Source organism: Ochotona curzoniae, unplaced genomic scaffold, assembly GCF_017591425.1.
Source record: "Ochotona curzoniae isolate NIBS_2020 unplaced genomic scaffold, NIBS_Ocur_1.0 scaffold_3890, whole genome shotgun sequence".
NCBI lineage: Eukaryota > Metazoa > Chordata > Mammalia > Lagomorpha > Ochotonidae > Ochotona > Ochotona curzoniae.
In genome coordinates this window covers 19,504,506-19,521,960 of record NW_024467115.1, presented here as the reverse complement: position 1 = coordinate 19,521,960, position 17,455 = coordinate 19,504,506, and the positions used below count along the sequence as shown (strand labels likewise).

General features: G+C 44.1%; 1 protein-coding gene across 1 annotated transcript in view; it reads right to left on the bottom strand.

Moving 5' to 3' along the window:
* ECT2L (epithelial cell transforming 2 like) overlaps positions 1–17,240 on the bottom strand; it is a 59,570-nt gene extending 42,330 nt beyond the window's left edge. Inside the window, exons 1-3 of the mRNA XM_040965495.1 lie at positions 17,175–17,240; positions 16,061–16,173; positions 2,081–2,243 (exon numbers count right to left, since the gene is read on the bottom strand). Coding sequence (XP_040821429.1) covers positions 2,081–2,243; positions 16,061–16,173; positions 17,175–17,240 — 342 coding nt within the window. The remainder of the gene's footprint in view (positions 1–2,080; positions 2,244–16,060; positions 16,174–17,174) is intronic.
* Positions 17,241–17,455: the final 215 nt, after the last annotated feature.

Genomic DNA, 17,455 nt, shown 5'->3' with positions numbered 1-17,455 from the left:
AGGCAGAGGCCTGGGGGTCACATCAGCCTCATCTGAGCTCCGCTGAAGGGAGATGGGTACGTGACAGCCAAATCCTCATGAGGACTGCAGATGAACACGACCCGTTCCAGCCTCACAGCACGTCAGGTGTGTGCTTGGTTCTCTCTGAAGGACAGTCAGCCTCACCCAGAGACTCCAGTGATCCCAGCAAGCGTTTTACACTCAGGAGCCAATACCCTACCAAGAATAACAGAACACATGGAAAGAAAGAGGTGTTTCAGGCCTGGCGGTGTGGCTTAGTGGGTAAATTCCTCACCTTGAACACGCCCGAGATCCCATAAGGGTACCAGTTCTAATCCCAGCAGCCCCACTTCCCATCCTGCTTCCTGCTTGTGACCTGGGAAAGCAGTTGAGGATGGCCCAAAGCCTTGGGATCCTGCACCAGTGTGGGAGACCTGGAGGAAGTTCCTGGCTCCTGGCTTCGGATCAGCACAGCACTGGCCATTGCGGTTACTTGGGGAGTGAATCATCAGACAGAAGATCTTCCTCTCTGTCTCTCCTCCTCTCTGTATATATCTAACTTTCCAATAAAAATAAATAAATCATAAAAAAAAACAAAGAAGACAAAAAGAAAGGTTTGTTTCTTCCTGTGATCTTTGGTAACTGTGCGGACACTTTCAGGAGACCCATAAAGGTATCATTATCAAATGTGACCTTGCAAAAAACAAACAAAAAACCCTCCAGCCATTAATGCTATCAGACTCACCACCAGGGAAAAAAAAAAAAAGCATCAGCCAACTGTTGAAAAAAGGACTTTATTGGGCGGGGGTGGGGTGGTGGGGTGGTGGGGAAGGGAGTCCATTCTCGGGCCTTTCCCTCGCACGATGGAGAGGCAGAGAGGAAGAGGGCAGCTCGGGAATGAAGCGCAAAGGAACATGCAGGAGGTTTTTACCTCTCTCCTGATGCGAAAGCTGGAGTCCTTCTTAGGAAATACCGACCTGAGCTGTCATTGGTCTGCCAGGACTCCACGCCCTGGTGACGTGCGGGTCCCCACTGACCCTTCCCCATCCCGCCAGAGGTCCGAGCGACCTGTCTGTTCTGACACAAACCTCCCTCCTCCGTAACCGCAGCAACCATCAAATACGTCTAAGAAATTAAATGGATAGGCAGAAAATGTTAGCAGAGGAATCAAATCATCATCATGGAACTGAAAAATAAACTAAACTAAGCTAGTATTTAGAACAAACTGTGTGAGTTTACGAGCAGGTTGAAATCCGGCTAAAAAAGTAATCACTAAATTGAAAGGGCAAAAGAAACTCGGGGTAGAAACACTGAAAGCCGAAAGGACAGAAACCACAGATAAGAGACACAGAAATTCTAGGACATGATGAACCAATCTCACATTCACACTTTAAAATCTTGGCAGGGATGGGGGCCTGGGGGAGGAGAAAGACAGAGAGAATGGGGCAGAAGCAACACATGAAGAATTGAAGAGGTGACATGTGAAACTTCAAAATGATTGCAAGATCTTAAGTCTCAGGATCAAAGCTCCGTGTGAAGCACAGAGTAAATACACACACACATGAGGGAATGTCACAAGTTCATAGAGATGGCCTAGTGTGGTCATACTGGGTTAAGCTGCTCCCCAATGATGCCAGCATCCCATGTAGCTGCCAGTTTGAGTTCTAGCTGCCTCACTTTTGATTTGGCTCTCTGCTGATGTGCCTGAGAAAAGCAGAAGATGGCCCAAGTACTTGACCCCTGTACCCACATGGGAGATTCAGAAGAAGCTCCTGGCTTTGGTCTAATTTAAGGATGGAACCCACAGATGGAAGATAGTGGTCTCTCTAACTCTACCTTTCAAATAACGACATTATTTTTTTAAAAACTAAATGAATTATTTGAATAGTGTATGGATCCTTTGTTATAAAATAAACTGCTATTTTTTTGAACTTATTCCATTATTTTCTCTTAAAAAGATACCTTAGTTATGGTTCAGATGTCCCAAGCTATAACTCTCTTGGAGGAGAGCTACCCTGATTCCTTCAACGAGGTTGCAAATGTATTTTCGCCCGTTACTAGAAAGTGACAAGTAGTTCACCTGTTCAGTTAAAAACTTCCAGGACCAGCTGACTTGGGCAGCTACACATAGGTCTTTTGGATTCAGAAAAGAAAAAATATAGAGAGAAATGAAACGTGGTAACACTGTAGAGAAATCCACTCTGGCTACTTGCATCCTTTCTGAAAACCAGTCTTGGACAAACCTAAAACAAAGATAGAAGTTCAGTTCAAAACATTAATATGCAAAATGAAACAAACATTCAATATGAGTACTGATTATTGTTCTTTCCCCAAAGTCCTCCTTGTGCAAAATAACTGAGCCCTAATAACACAGGCCCAGGTTATTAAAGATACTATATCCATTTTCAATTATTCATTCTAAAGAGGAAGATGAATAGGAGGATATCTAAAACTCACAGCAATTACGGAAAGAAAATACACTGGTCTGTTCAAGCCATTAATTTTTCCCCTTTTATCTTTTCCCCACATTCAACAATCCAGCAAGTCCAGTCAACTCTACTTCCAAAATACATCCCAGAATCCAGCTACCTTGCTGTGGTCCAAGTGTCCACACCTCTCTACTGAACCAGCACCACAGCTCTACGCAGCTCTATTCTTGCCTCACTTTGAATTACTCAAGTACTTTTGGTATTTCACACTAACTCCATTACTGGCTTTCTGTGAGACATGCACTTTTTAAATTGTAGCTAGAAAGTGTACTGCGTATGTCTAACTTCATTATTTCTTAGAGTCAACGTTCAAATAAAATCTAAAAACTCAGCAATAATATATGGGGCTGGCATTGTATAGCAGGTTAAAGTTCTCCTGCAATGCCAGCATCCTACTTGGGTGCCAGTTGCTTCACTTCGAACCCAGGTCCCTGCTAATGGCCTGGGGAAAAGCAGGGAAAAATGGTTCAAGGCCTTGGGCCTCTGAACCCATAGGAAAGAACAGATGAGTTCCCAGCCCCTGGCTACAGCCCAGCCCAGCCTCACCTGTCTGCTGTGGCCATTTGGGAAGTCAGTCAGTTGATAGATGATCTTTCTCTCTCTTCCTCTAATTTTTTCAAATAAATATTTTTCCCCAAAAAACCACTGTAACATACAGTCTTTTGCGTCTTTTATGTTTTTGTTGCTATATACCACACCTACATACATTACAGATGTCAGGATACATTGTTTTTACTTTAAACGGTTATCTGATCCTAAAATAAGTTTAAAATTTGATCTTCTCCTCCACATTTACCACTCCCTGTGTTCTTCATCCCATTCATAAGTCCAAATTTCCATCTGGAATCAATTTCCTTAGTCTGAAAACTTCTTTTGATGTTTCTTTAGTGTAGGTTTTTCTGACAGTAAATTTAGCCAACTTCCTCTTCCATGAAAAGATCTTTGCTGCATTTAAACATTAGTAGTACTATTCTGACCCTGCCAATCTATTTAAATAATCATCAATTCATAGCCAATCTGGTTTCTGCTATATGACTTCCATCTTCTGCCCCCATGTGTATATTCCCAGAAATCATTTTACTCAAATTTTTGGCTTAAATCACTAAACAAGATATTCTATTTTAGAAAAAAAAGATTGATTTATGTATTTGAAGGGCAGATTTACATGGAGAGAGGGAAGACAGAGCTCTTGGGGAGTGAATCATCGGATGGAAGATCTCCCTCTGTCTCTCCTCCTCTCTGCATATCTGACTTTGCAATAAAAATAAATAAGTCTTTTAAAAAAAAGAGCTCTACTATCCACTGGTTCATTCAGTGGCCCTGGCTTAAGGCAGCAGCCTGGAACCCCATCTTGGTCTTGCCATGAGTAGCAGAGACTCAAAGACCTGAGCTGGATGAGAAATGAAGCAGCCTAAGGCTGGAGTTGTGGCTTAATGGGTAAAGTTACTGCATGTAACTCCAGCATCCCTTATAGGCACCAATTCACGTCCCAGATGCCCCCCTTTTGATCTTGTTGTCTAATGACCTGGAAAAATAGAAGATGAAAAATTCTTTAAATACAAACAAACAAAAAAGAAGTAATTGAAAAAGCTTTCATACAGAAGGCCAATGTGGTAGACAGTGGCTTTTCACAATATGGGTCCCAAAAATGTATGACATTAAAAAAATTGAAAATCAGAGTTCCACAAAGAGGGCGAATAGAAAGAGAGAAGATCGCCTGGGATGGCCAGGCGTGAGCCAAGCCAAAGCCAAAATCTTCAGCCTGTCTCCCACATACATGGTAGGGGCCTACACATTTGGGCAATCTTCTGCTCTTTTCCCAGGTTATTAACAGTGATCCAGATAGCAGATTAAGCAATCAAGACACAAACCAGAGCTCATGTGGGAAGCCAGCATTGCAACTGATGGTTTTATTCACTATGCCACAATACCAGCCCCCAAAATGACATTTTAAAACATACTGGGACAGGCATTTGGCACAGTATTGAGACATTGCCTGGGATGCCCACATCCCATAACAGACTGCTCCACTTCCTGTCCCAACTGCTTGCCAATGCATATCCTGGTAGGCAACAGGTGATTACCCAAGTACGCGGGGTAGACGTGGGAGACCCAGACAGAGCTCCATGCTCCTGGTTTCAGCCCACACCCAGTCCTGGCTGTCGAAGGCATCCAGGGAATGAGCCAACAGATGAAAGATTCTGTCTCTATTTACCTCCCTCTGTTTTCCTTTCAAATAAATAAGCCAAGTGCATGTGTGGATATATATATAGATAGATAGATATGTATGTATGTATGCATGCATATATGTGTGTATGCAGAATCCTTTAAAATCCTATAATAATTGCTTAATGTGATGTCTTTTTTCATAACGATATCAAGAAATCATCTTGTATGTCACCTAAGCACAGATGAGACTTGAATGTGCACAAAATCAAAGACTAACAGAGCCTATTGTGGGAGCTTTACAAGCTTTTGATCAGAAAAGTCAATTCATTGCCCTGCAACCAACTGGAATGAATAAATGAATTGATCACTCAATACAATTCTTAACACCAGATTGTTCTCCGTAGATATTTCAAAAAAGCCTTCCACATCCCCCAGCCACCACATTTGTGGTCGTATTTAAATAGGAATTGCTCCAGCAGGAAGGTTTAGAAGAAATCCAGGAAGCAATCAGGTTCTTCCCTGAAGCCCCAAACTCAGTGAATTTGCAGATATCTGCAACCAATCTCATAGCTGATTGGAAGCTTTTGCAAAACAAACCTCCACCACTCAGCTGACTCAGGCCACTGGGACTGGAGAACACTGGGAATTTCTCCAACTGCCAATGGTTAGTGCAATCCAGTGTTCCTGGATCTTACTAGTCACACACTACTTTCCTAAAAGAAACACTGACCAAACAGAATTCATCCCATAGCAAATACTCCCAGACCTGAATGCTCTATAGGTTTTCCAAATAATAGAAAGGGAGGCAATTCTTCCAAATTCTTTCTATGAAGCCAGTATCACCTTAATATCGAAGAGAGATAGAGGCACAACAGATAAAGAGAACTATAGACCAGTATCCTTGATGAACATAGAAGCAAAGATCCTAAACAAGATACTAGTCAACAGGATCCAACAGCACATCAGGCAGAACATTCACCCTGACCAAGTGGGATTCATCGCTGGTATGCGGGGATGGTTCAATATTCACAGATCAATAACTATGATATACCACATCAACAAATTGAAAAATAAAATAGATTCAGAGAAGGCAATAAATTCAGAGAAGGCATCTAATAAAATCCAACACCACTTCATAGATAAGGAAAGAGCATTCTACGACATAATCAAAGCAATTTACAAAAAACCAATGCTAGCATCATACAAAATGAGAAAAGATTGGAAGCGTTTCCACTAAAATCTGGAACTAGACAGGGATGTCCACTCTGATGTCTATTTCTCAATACAGTATTGCAAGTCCTTGCCAGAGCTATTAGGCAAGAAAAGGGAATTAAAGGAATCCAAATCGGAAACGAGGAACTGAAATTATCTCTATTTGCAGCTGGAATGATTCTCTACATAGGAGAACCAAAAGACTCAGTCCAAGAAACTATTGGGACTCATAAGAGACTTTGGCAGCGTAGCAGGATACAAAATTAATGAACATAAATCTATGGCACTAGTACACACAAAGAATTCCGTGGCTGAGAAAGAAATTATAAGTACAGTCCCCTTTAAAATAGTGGAGAGGGGGCCCAACGGCATGGCCTAGTGGCTAAGATCCTCGATTTGAATGCGCCGGGGATCCCATATGGTCACTGGTTCTAATCCCAGCGCTCCACTTCCTCTCTATTTCTCCTCCCCTCGTTATATCTGACTTTGTAATAAAAATTTAAAAAAATAATAAATCTTTAAATGAATAAATAAATAAATAAAATAGTGGAGAGGAATCTTACCTAGGAATTGAACTAAATATGTGCAAGATCTCTATGATGAAAACCATAAAACATTGAAAAGGAAACAGAATATGACACTGAAACATGGAGAAACTTACATTTACCATGTTTCTGGATTGGCAGGATCAACATCAAGATATCCATATGACCAAAAGCAATATACAGAATCAACACAATCCCAATCAAAATCCCACAACTTTCTCAATCACAGAAATAGGAGATCCAAAAGTTCATCTGGAAACACAAGCGACCATGAATAGCCAAAGGTATCCTAAAGAATAAAAATCAAGCTGGAGGCATCACAGTTCCAGACTTCCTTCCCCTGCTTTCCTTGAACAGGGCTTGTAGGCAAAAGAAGAGCAAAGATTACACTTTCCTTTCACATGCCAGGCTTGGCCTTAACTGATGGATCAACAGTTCATATTGTTCCAATGGGAGACATGGAGTGGTAAGGACTGAATTGTCTTTACCAAATCAGGCATATGTTCAAGCTCTGAAGCCTTACATTGATGGCTGATGCATTAAGGATGGAGACTTCATTGAATTGTGGCATCCAAGAGGTAGGCCTGGGAGAGGTCTTCGGGCTGCTGAGGGGTTTGCCCTCTGCAATCAGTTCTCCTGAAAGGGCTGCCCTATCCAAGCATTTGGTCCAGCAGTCTCTCTGCTTCCAGGCTCATCATCAATGATCGGCCTTCTGAATCGTCTCTGCTGGTGCTGCCTCATCCTGAAGTGTGAACCTCCACAACTGTAAGCCAGCATGACTCCTTTCCATCCCAAGGAGCTCTCCTCCAGCATCTTGGCTACAGCAATGCAAAGCTGGAGACACATCAGGACACTAACTTTGCCCTGGGTGGGTTTATAGCCACCCTCTGTCCTCCCGAGGGCTCACTCAGGTGACTCATGTTTCCGTGGAGCTCATCAACTCAGGACTCATCCTATGGGGGACATGGTAGGTCTTGATCAGTGGACAAGTAGGGAAAAGTAGATGAGGGATGAAGAGAGGTCCACATCACTCGTTCCTATTATAGATGTACAGACACCACCTCAGTGAGCCTTCTGTGACTCACAATGTTACGTGTGTCACTCCCCTCTGAACCCAGCTGTATGAGAGTTTACTGACATCCCACTTGAGAACAAACACATGAGAGCAGCTGTAACCCCATGCTGGTTTAGACAGTGTAGTTAGCTGCATTCCATAGGCCACAAGTTCTGCACTCAAGACAGACAGCTCCAGATAGCTCCTGTGAACAGGCTGGACTCAAATGAGACTATCCCAGTACCAGGAACAGTTCATCTCCTGTGGGCTATCCTCAGAATTCTTACTGTAAAGTATGCTTCCAAGACATTTCACTAACCTTTAAAACTCTAATTAACAATGTAAAGATTGTCAAAAATTTTAAAAAAAAGATAAAACTCTCTCCTTTCTTCAAAATCATGAAGGATGAATCGAGGAGGTCATGGTGGTTTAGTGTACTAATCCTCAGCCTGTAGTGCCAGCATCCCATAAGGGTACCAGTTCATGTCCTGACTGCTCCACTTCCCATCCAGCTACCTGCCTATGGTTTGGGAAAGCAATAGAGGATGGCTCAAGGTCTTGGGTCCCTGAACCCATGTGGGAGACCTGAAAAAACCTCTTGGTTTCTGATCAACTCAGCTCTGGCTGTTGTGGCCATTTGAGGTGTGAACCAGAGAAGGAAGATCTCTCTCCCTCTCCCCTCTCTAACTCTTTCAAATAAAAATGTATCTTAAAAAAAAAAAAGATTTTTCCTTCTGAGAAACTTCTTTCCCACCAACATCTACTATTCCACCCCAGCAAAGCAAGTGAGAAATTAATGTAACTTTTCAAAGTAAACCTTGATACATGTTTTGTATTTGTTCCTAGTCTGTGGTGCTACGAGGACACGTTCAAGTGTAATGAATTTTAAGAAAGGAGGAAAATCCTTTGGTAACATAAAATAAAGCAGCAGTACATGAGCTGCAGAACTGGGACACTTTGCTGTAATGATATCGTGGCTCATCACACTACAGTGGAACATTCCTGAGTAAGAAATCCGTGAAGAGAAATCACAACGCGTAAGGAGAAACTGAACAAAATGTGCTTAGCTCATTTATTGCAGCAGGGACAGCTTCATTAAATAATTCATGATAACGCCTTGCACCGTACTGCTGAATGTTCAATGTGTACCTTGCGAAAATAACCAAGCAAAGTAACAGGGGTCTTGAATCTAATTCTCTGCCCTTATTTCTGGTCAGAATTGTGAGGGAAATGGCTGGATAAGAACTTGGAGAAGTAGTCTGCCGGGGGAAGAATGGTGGCAGAAGTTCCGGCTTCTAGTCATCCAAGTAGCACTTTTTAGTCTCACCTGCTGGGTTCTTACAAACCCCACCTGGCACGGTGAAGGTCTACAATGCCCTTCAGGGTCCAGCTTTAGTACCCAGTGCATATTTTAACAGAGCTGTGAGGCAGTGATGCCAAAGGAAAGCCAAAAAAATCACCACTGGACCCAAAGGGTTCTGTGCGACTTCAGAGCTGCATGGAGAAGCAGGACAAGTGGGACAAGCACCCACAGCCATGCAAACGTGCCTTGAGATCCAACAATTCGTCTTCCACGGAGGTGATCCCGATACAACGATTAAGGATGAGCCTTGGGTTTCAGCTAAGGGATGTTGATCTTTGTGCTGTTTATAGCAGCAAAAGCCAGGAGAAACAAACTCAGTGACTGAGATAATTATCATACATCTACAAATGATGTATCTTTACAGAAAAACAGCAGACCTAGCTGATAAAGGGAATCTGGGCACTCTAACTTCTAGAAATGCTAGGCAATGACAGCGATAAAGTGCAAACCAATGAAGAAGTAAATTAGCAAGCTCCACAAGAGACAGACAAGTGAGAGCAGAGCTGAAGCTGGAACCGAGCCCTGGGGCTTCCCTACCAGCAAGCTTCTAGATCTCCACCATCCCAGCAGGTGAGAGGTCAAACGCATGGCTCCCCTTGGCTTGTAAGAAGAAAGGAGACCTGGGGGGACATCAACTCCGGCCCACATTCCACACAGGCACACGGTGCAAGCAGGCGTTCCTCACAACCCAGATATCCAGAACCACGACAGGGCAGCATGAAACAAGGCACCTCTCCTCTCAACAGCCAAAGGCAATAGAAACCACCCAAAATAGACTCAAACATGGTACATTTAAAATATTCAAACTCAAGCTGAGGTCATAGCAGAGGTAAAATTTAAGTGTTCATTTGGAGGAAAAAAAAAACACACCCTAGAAGTAAATATAATTTTTTTTTTTTTAAACCACATGCCTAGACAGGCCCATTTGTAACACCAGAGAGCTTGGTCCTGAATCCCAGAGCTGGCTCCCACTGCAGCATCCTGCTCCCATTCACTCTGGAAGGCCCTGTGATGCAGCCAGTAGCTGAGTCCTGCCACCCTGTGGGAGGCCAGCACTGAGTCTCCAGCTCACAGCTTTGGCCTGGCCCAGCCCTGGCCATCACTGACGTTTGGTTGCAAGGGCACCCATTGGACTAAACACTTCCTGTTTCAACTTTTTTTGGCTTAGTTCTGGTCTGTTTTTTGTTCCAGATTACCATTAGAATCCAGTTTTCAGGGTCCCTATTTGAGGACTTCGCTGGGACTGAATTGAAGGTTAATTCAAGGAGAGCTGACACCTTTTAACCTGGCCTATTTCTCTGCATTCATCTGTTGCTGTATGCTATCATTAGTAAGAGTTTGATAGTTTCCTCTTAGGAGTCTCACACTAATGTTTTTAGCCTTATAGAATACAACCAGGAACTTAAGGGTTGAGAGACACTGTTCAGGCCTAAAGACCAGCCAGGCCTCAAGTTAGATCTATGCCAACAGATTTCCATTTCTTGGAGCGGGTATTTGACCTTACAGGGAAGACCCTGTGTCCCACCTATAGTACCTGGGTTCAATACTTGTCTCCAATTTCTGATTCCAGCTTCCTGCAGGTGCAGATTCTGGGAGGCAACTGCCACTCACAAGGGAATCCTGGGTGTCTTTCCCAGCTCCCAGTTGCAGCTCAACCCAGTCCTACTCCACCCGCTGGAGGCATGTGGGGAATAAATGAATGGATGCATGCCCTCAAGTAATTTTCAACTCAACACATTTCAACAGAGAGGAGTGATGGTACAATGGTCAGGCAGGGCTCAATGTATGGTACCTACATCCTATACTGCAGGACCTAGGATCAAACTCCCTACAATCCAACCCCGAGTTAGTGAGCACCCTAAGAGGCAGCAGGCAATGAATGGCTCAAGTACCTCTGTCCCTGACACATATGGGACACATCTGGATGGAGCTCCAGGCTGCTGCCTGTGGCTTGGCCCAGGCATGGCTACTGCATTTAGAGAGCAAACCAGCAGATGGAAGACATTCATTTTCTCTCTGCCTTTCAAATAAAGAAAAATAATTTTTTAAAACAAATTCCCATGATCTGCTCAAGCTGATTTTGAGTTCCATTTCAGTTACTGTTTCTTGAACACACTCTGACCAAGACAAAGGAATATCTGGAAATGATAGCAAGATACGTACCAGATGCTAACCAGAGGTTCCCCATGGGCTCAGTGCCTGCAACTCCTGCTTCCAAGCCTGGATGAACCCGTTTAAACCCCCCCAAGCAACCACTCTTAATTTCTTTTTTAAAATGATGATGACGATGTATTTATCTAAAAGGCTGAGTTACAGAAATAGAGATCTTTCACTCCTCGGTTAAGCCCCCCAATGGTGGCAATGCCTAGGGCTGGGTCAGGCCACACACCAGGAGTCTGGAACTCCATCCACGTGTACATTTGAGTGGCGGAGGCCCAAGTACTTGGGCCATCTTCTGCTGCCCTCCAGGTGCATTTTCACGTAGCTGGATTGAAAGCAGAGCAGTCTGGGATTTGAACAGGAGCCAACATGGGATGTCATTGTTGCAAGCAGCAGTTAAATCTGATGTACCACAACATGGCCCCAAATCTTCACTCAAAAAAATGCAAATGACTCCTTAAAATACAGCAACCCAGAATTCAAGACTTGCAAAGTCCATTGAGCAAGAACTGGCCACATATGACCACCCTGGAGATCTGACTGGGTTCCTTATCACCAACACTCCTCAAGGGATGCCTGAGCACACTGGCCTATCTAATGCAGGAATCCTGCTAGGTCGGTTAGACAGACTTCTCCTTCATTTCTTCTCAGACATTTCCCATCCGGTGCTCCTACCCAGCTCCCTGGCTATCAGTTCCCCTTGCCCCTGCTGTGCTTGGAGTTAAGCCCCAGCTCTCTTCTCCACCGTCAATCCCATTGCAGAGCTCCCTACTCCTCTCCTGGCCATGCTGAGCAGCCGACATTCAATGGCTTTTTCCTCTAACATCACCATCTCCACCCAGAAATAGGCACCTCACAGAGGGACTATGCTTCAGAATAATGGAGCTGGTCAGTATGCTATATTAGCCAGTGTCCACACTCTTTGTAGAGTGACACACTGACTTCCTTACCAAACTGCACCTAAGATGGCCTCCTCTGAGACTTTTCAGTGGCTGGGGTGGGAAAGTATATTGAAGTAGGGTGAAGGTAGGGTGTTCTCTCTGTAATCTACACTAGTCAGCATTTTTCTGCCCTCCGGTGCCATTTCCAGTTGACTTCCGTGGAGACAGACAACAGAAGCTACTCCCTCCTGGGCCATTCGTGACTCATCCTCTCTCCACATACATACACGACACACATCCCTGCTTGTGTATGCAGGTGCATGAATGCTATGCTACCCCACCCACCAGGAAGGCCACAAGCTTGAACAGCTCCAGCTTGGAATGAAAGGTTTTTGTGTAAGGCTCAGCAGATGCAACTCAAAACCGGTCCCACCAGTGTGGCAAGGAGAAAGATTCAAACTCCTAACAGTAATCTCTAAGTGTGACCAACACAAATAGCCCAACTTCCCTTAAGGAGCCCAGGAAAGGTCAACCTGGTCAAGTGGCAGGTGCAAGGCACCACTGGACACCATTAGACCTGCTGGCATCCAGGCATTGTGTCTGGAGGGCAATACCAGCCTGGAGGTTTGTAAGAATGGCAGGGTGGGGAAGAGTTCCCCAGAGTGGGAGAACTTGTCAGAAGAATGGTTTAAGAAGCTAATCCTTCCAAAACATTTTAAATGTCATAAAGGAAATCCTACAACTTAAAAATAAGTTTTTACAATAGAAATAGCTTATTACAATAGAAATCATAAACATTTAAAAATATCAGATCTAACTGCTAAAGAAAATTGTGATGCCATATTTCCTACCAATGTGGCAATACCCTGTTCATAATTGCAACTGTCAGAAAGAAAACAAAATTACCTGCCAATTAGAAAACAAAATGCATACAACAATGGTCTCTCTACCTTGCCAAAAACAGGCACTCCACAAATACAACCCAGCTAACAGAAAGATTCCAGGCACTGAAGTCACTGATCACCTCTGTCATTTATTAACAAGCTTATTCAGTTAGGAGCAAAGAGTACAGGAATAAACATGACTCAAAACACAATCATTAAAAGTTAATTATTTCGGCATCATTTGACCCAGCAATTCCACTTCTAGATACATATCTAAGAGAAATAAAAACATTCAAGTACAAAAATGTGGACATTGATATTCATAGCATTTACAGCAGCCAAAATGCAGAAGACAGCCCACATGCCCATCAAGTAGGACTGGGTAGATAAAATACAGCCTCTGCATACAACGGCACATTACCTGGTAACAGAAAGAAGGACTGACACATGCTACAAAATAAATAACCCTTGAAAACATTGCAATGAGAAAGAAGCTAGTTCTGAACGATCACATAACACATGATTCCGTTTACAGGTAAAGCCCTGGATAAGAAAAGCAAGAGGGACAAAGCCTATTAGAGTTTGCTCTAACCTGGGAGGACAGGATAGGGAGCGACTGCAAGGGGACAGGGGGTTATTTCGAGGGTAATGACAAGTTCTAGACTTAGGTCGTGGTGATACTCAACTCTGCGAATGTTCTAAAACTATGAATTACATCCCAATAAAGAAAGGATGACCATAGCAACTCTAAAAACAATGAACAAGGCTTTTACATTTAACTAAAATTGAGCCCAAACTGGATTAGATTGCCCATACCTAGTTGGCCAGTTCCTCTGTCCCATGGTCAGACACTAGTAGAGATGGCAATGAAATTGGACTTAATCCAGATTTTAGAGAATGAACTGATTGATGTTGACCAACAAAAACCACCACCAAACGAAAGATAGGTTCCAGATGCCAAACCTACAGACCAGAAATTCACATACACTTCTCCCCAGAATCACAGCCTGGGGAGTGCACTGGCCAGTTTTGAGCAATCTCTGCAGAAGTCAGCTATTAACAAACAAAACGAAGGCATTCACAGAACAAGCTGGTTCCAGATTCCTGTTCCCCAGAAGGAATCCCAGACAAAGGATAATTTTCAGTTGACCAAGAGTCAGGCCCAACATTAAAGGGGCCTCAAAGGACACAAGATCTCTGATGACCTCTGGTGGTGGCAACTAAAATTGCTTTGCTTAAGATGCGTCAGCCTGGAATGTAATGCATGAAAGGTTACAAACACATGATTTGGTCTATTATTTTCTGATTTTGAAAACTGCAAAGCTGAAGTAAAAAGAAGTCGATGGCTGTCATAAAACGCTCCTTTCCTAGGATTTTTAGGGTTAAGGAATCGCTTTTCTGTTTTTGTAGCCTCTTTCAACAGAGCCTGGAAGATGTAGGTTTCCTCCCAGTGACGATTCCTGAGAGCCCCTTCCTTGCTTCACCCCACAGATGCAAAGGGAAGCTGACAGCGACAGAAGAAATGAGTGATCGAGACGGGCAGGGCCGACACTGTGGTGCAGCATGTAACACACTAAGAAAAGGCAGCAGTGTTGGTTCCTGTCCTGGCTGCTCCACTTCTAGTCCAAACCCCGATTCCTGCCTTAGGCCTGGCTCTTAGCATTGGCCATGGTAGTCATGCGAGGAACGAGCCAATGAGTGGAAGTTCTCGCTCTCTCCCTGTAACTCTGGCTTTCAGATAAGTTTTTCAAAAAATAAAAAGTATCGACAAAAGAAAATGTAAGAACGGGTGGGGCTGGCACTGTGGTGTAGTAAGCTAAGCCTCTGCCTGAATTGCCAGCATCCTGTGTAGGTGCTTATTTGTGTCCCAGCTGCTCCATTTCTGATCCAGCTCCCTGATAATGTGCTTGAGAAAGCAGAAAAGGGTGACCCAAATCCTGGGGACCCTGAGTCCACATGGAAGACCTGAGACAAAGCTCCAGACTCCTGGTTTTAGATCAATCCTACTTGAGCCATTGCAGCCATTTGAGGAGTGACCCAGCAGATGGAAGATCTTTCTCTCTTTTTTCTCTAATTCTTCTTTTTGAATAAAAGATCAATAAATCTTTTAAGAAAGAATGGGAGGCAGGCATTGCAAACTAAAATAAGCTAATTCCAGCATGCACAAATCTCAGACCATTTTTTGGTAGCTGTTACTTATGAAGGCCAGTGTCTCCAGCGACACCATCTCCAGGTTATAATGAAAGTGACAAATGCCCTAGGATACCACACCTACAGTTTCAGCAAGCAAACATGTACGAAGAAGCCCAGGCCCCTTCTAGAGTCTATGAAAGCTTGCGGAAGTCCTAGCCATCCATCCTCTGAGTCTCAGTCCACTGGTAAAGGATATGTTCCTCTTGTTATCTTCTTGGTGGGACTCAGGTCACAGAAACCCCCTAGACTGACACCAGGCCATGGTTTGGGGGCTAGAGCTGCAAACCCATCCTTACACGCACCTGCTACCAGCCCAGCTGTATCCCTCAATTATTTCCAGGTGTGCTGGGAGACCTCTTAGAATATCTCAGTGCACATTTCTGAAACACCTTTACTTTCACCAAAGTAACTAACATTCCTCCGGCTAATGAACACGCCACCCGTTGCTTTGATAACAACTACTGATTGATATTTGTATGCTTGTTAGCAAGGGATCTGGTATAACCGGGGTGCTGCAACCTTTCCATTCTAGAGCTGGCAAGTGTCCCCTGGTCGGAACACTGGCTGCTCCGCAGTGTAATTTCAACAACTGTCACACTGTCCATGCAGAAGTATATGAAAGGAAATTATAGCCTCAACCCGTGGACAGGGGCAGAACAGGAACAAATTCCCTTGGTACTCACTGGCCGCTGCTGTATAGGTCTTGCCCATGTCCTGAATACTGTTACCATTGTTACATCTTGTGCATTTTTTTTCCAGATCCCTGTGTTCACTGAACAATCATTAGCCAGGTGTCTAGCTGTCTATCAGATACTCACTTGTAGCCAACTTGCCTGATCATTCCAAGGAGGGGTTGAGATACTAGCAGAATGTTCAGAACTCACCAGCTGCAGTCACGGACAAGTTCTGGCAAAAACAAAACAGCCCCACAAGGGTATGAAGCCATTAAGGCCCCCAGGGCTGCTGTATCAGCCTCCAGCAGCAGGCAAGCAAAAGAGTCTGTTACAAATTTCCTTATTTTTCTTTAAAGTAAAAGAAAACAAATTCACAACAGTTATATAACATTTCACTCTCTTGCTTCGAAGAACCAAAGAAAATGGCTATGGTTACCTTAACTGTGATTTTGTACACTGCGAAAAAATTGTGCACAGGAATTCTTGACGTTGCTTGTTAGTCCAGAGGTCAAACCAATGACTTATAAGAGCAACTCTTTCCTGAAAGAGCTAGAGAGAAGAAAAGATAACTTGGCTGCACAGGCCAGTGTGTTCTTAGTTGCTAAGCAGACAATCTCCTACGATCCTCACAGCTAATATTGACATAGCACATTACAGCTCGTAAAGGGGCTCTCCTTATGCTTTAAGCTGTTTCCATCCACAGGTACGGACAAGCCTGGGCTTGTGGAATGGGCTCATGGAGCTATAATTACAGACAAGCCTAAGATGCTCCACCGGAAAGCCAAGACGGATGACCCCAACTCCTGCTCCCGCTGACACACATGCAGCCTGGGGAAACTGACTCTACACTTCATCGTGAAAATACATAGCACCCACACAGGACCATGTGCAGCAGGAAGGACTTTAACCCACAGACCTGGGTCTTCACAGTGTCCACCAACGTCCAAGTACCTAACTACTGCCTGTTAGCCACTGTTACCAGTGTCCTCTGCAGCTCTGATTTTCTCAGCTTGGCTCACACAAGCTCACAGTCTGTGCACCCAGGACAGCCCCAGCCCAGCCTAGCCTCCTCCACCTGGGGTCAAATCCTCACCAGGTCTGAGTTTCCAGTTTTGTTTCTTTACTAGGGCCTGGCTGAGCTGCCAACTGCCTGTCGGTGACTCTTCTCTGCATTCTCTTTTGAAAGGGTGGGTAGTCCATACACACAGGGAACTGTACAACTGGTCCAGGAGAAAAGACAGGAGTGGAGAAACATATGCCTGAGCGCTCCCATAGCATCACGGCCCAAAGCGCCTTCTTGCAAATCCCTGTCTGCAGATGTGCTTGGCAGAACAGGGACCTTCAAGGGGAGGACGACCTTGAACCTCTCCTAAGGCTGAGGCTGGCACGAGTGCAGATTCTCTTTGGGACAAACCCAGGATTCTTCTTTATGACTCAAAAACTAAACTCTTTGAGGGTCCTGCTTTCCAAATACAGCAGTACGAGACAATATAGAACAGTGAAATTAGCCCAACAAATTAAACTTCATTTATTGTAGCGTATGAACTCACCTGTCCATTTAATGACTTGTTTTTAAAAGGAGTCCAGGCACTGAATCTGGTGTGGAAGCTCTCCATTTCTGGGGTCTTCTGGAAAGAATTCCCAGCTGACGGATTAGCAAATTTTCATCCACGTCTAGGAATCCCAGGCTTGTTTCAACAGATGTATAACTAAGATCACCTGGAGGCAGCCACTATAGTAACATCCCTACAAGAATTAAGGATTTACAAGAAGTGTACAAAACAGATACACACAGAACGACCACAGCGTCAATATGTAGGACGTAGGGCAC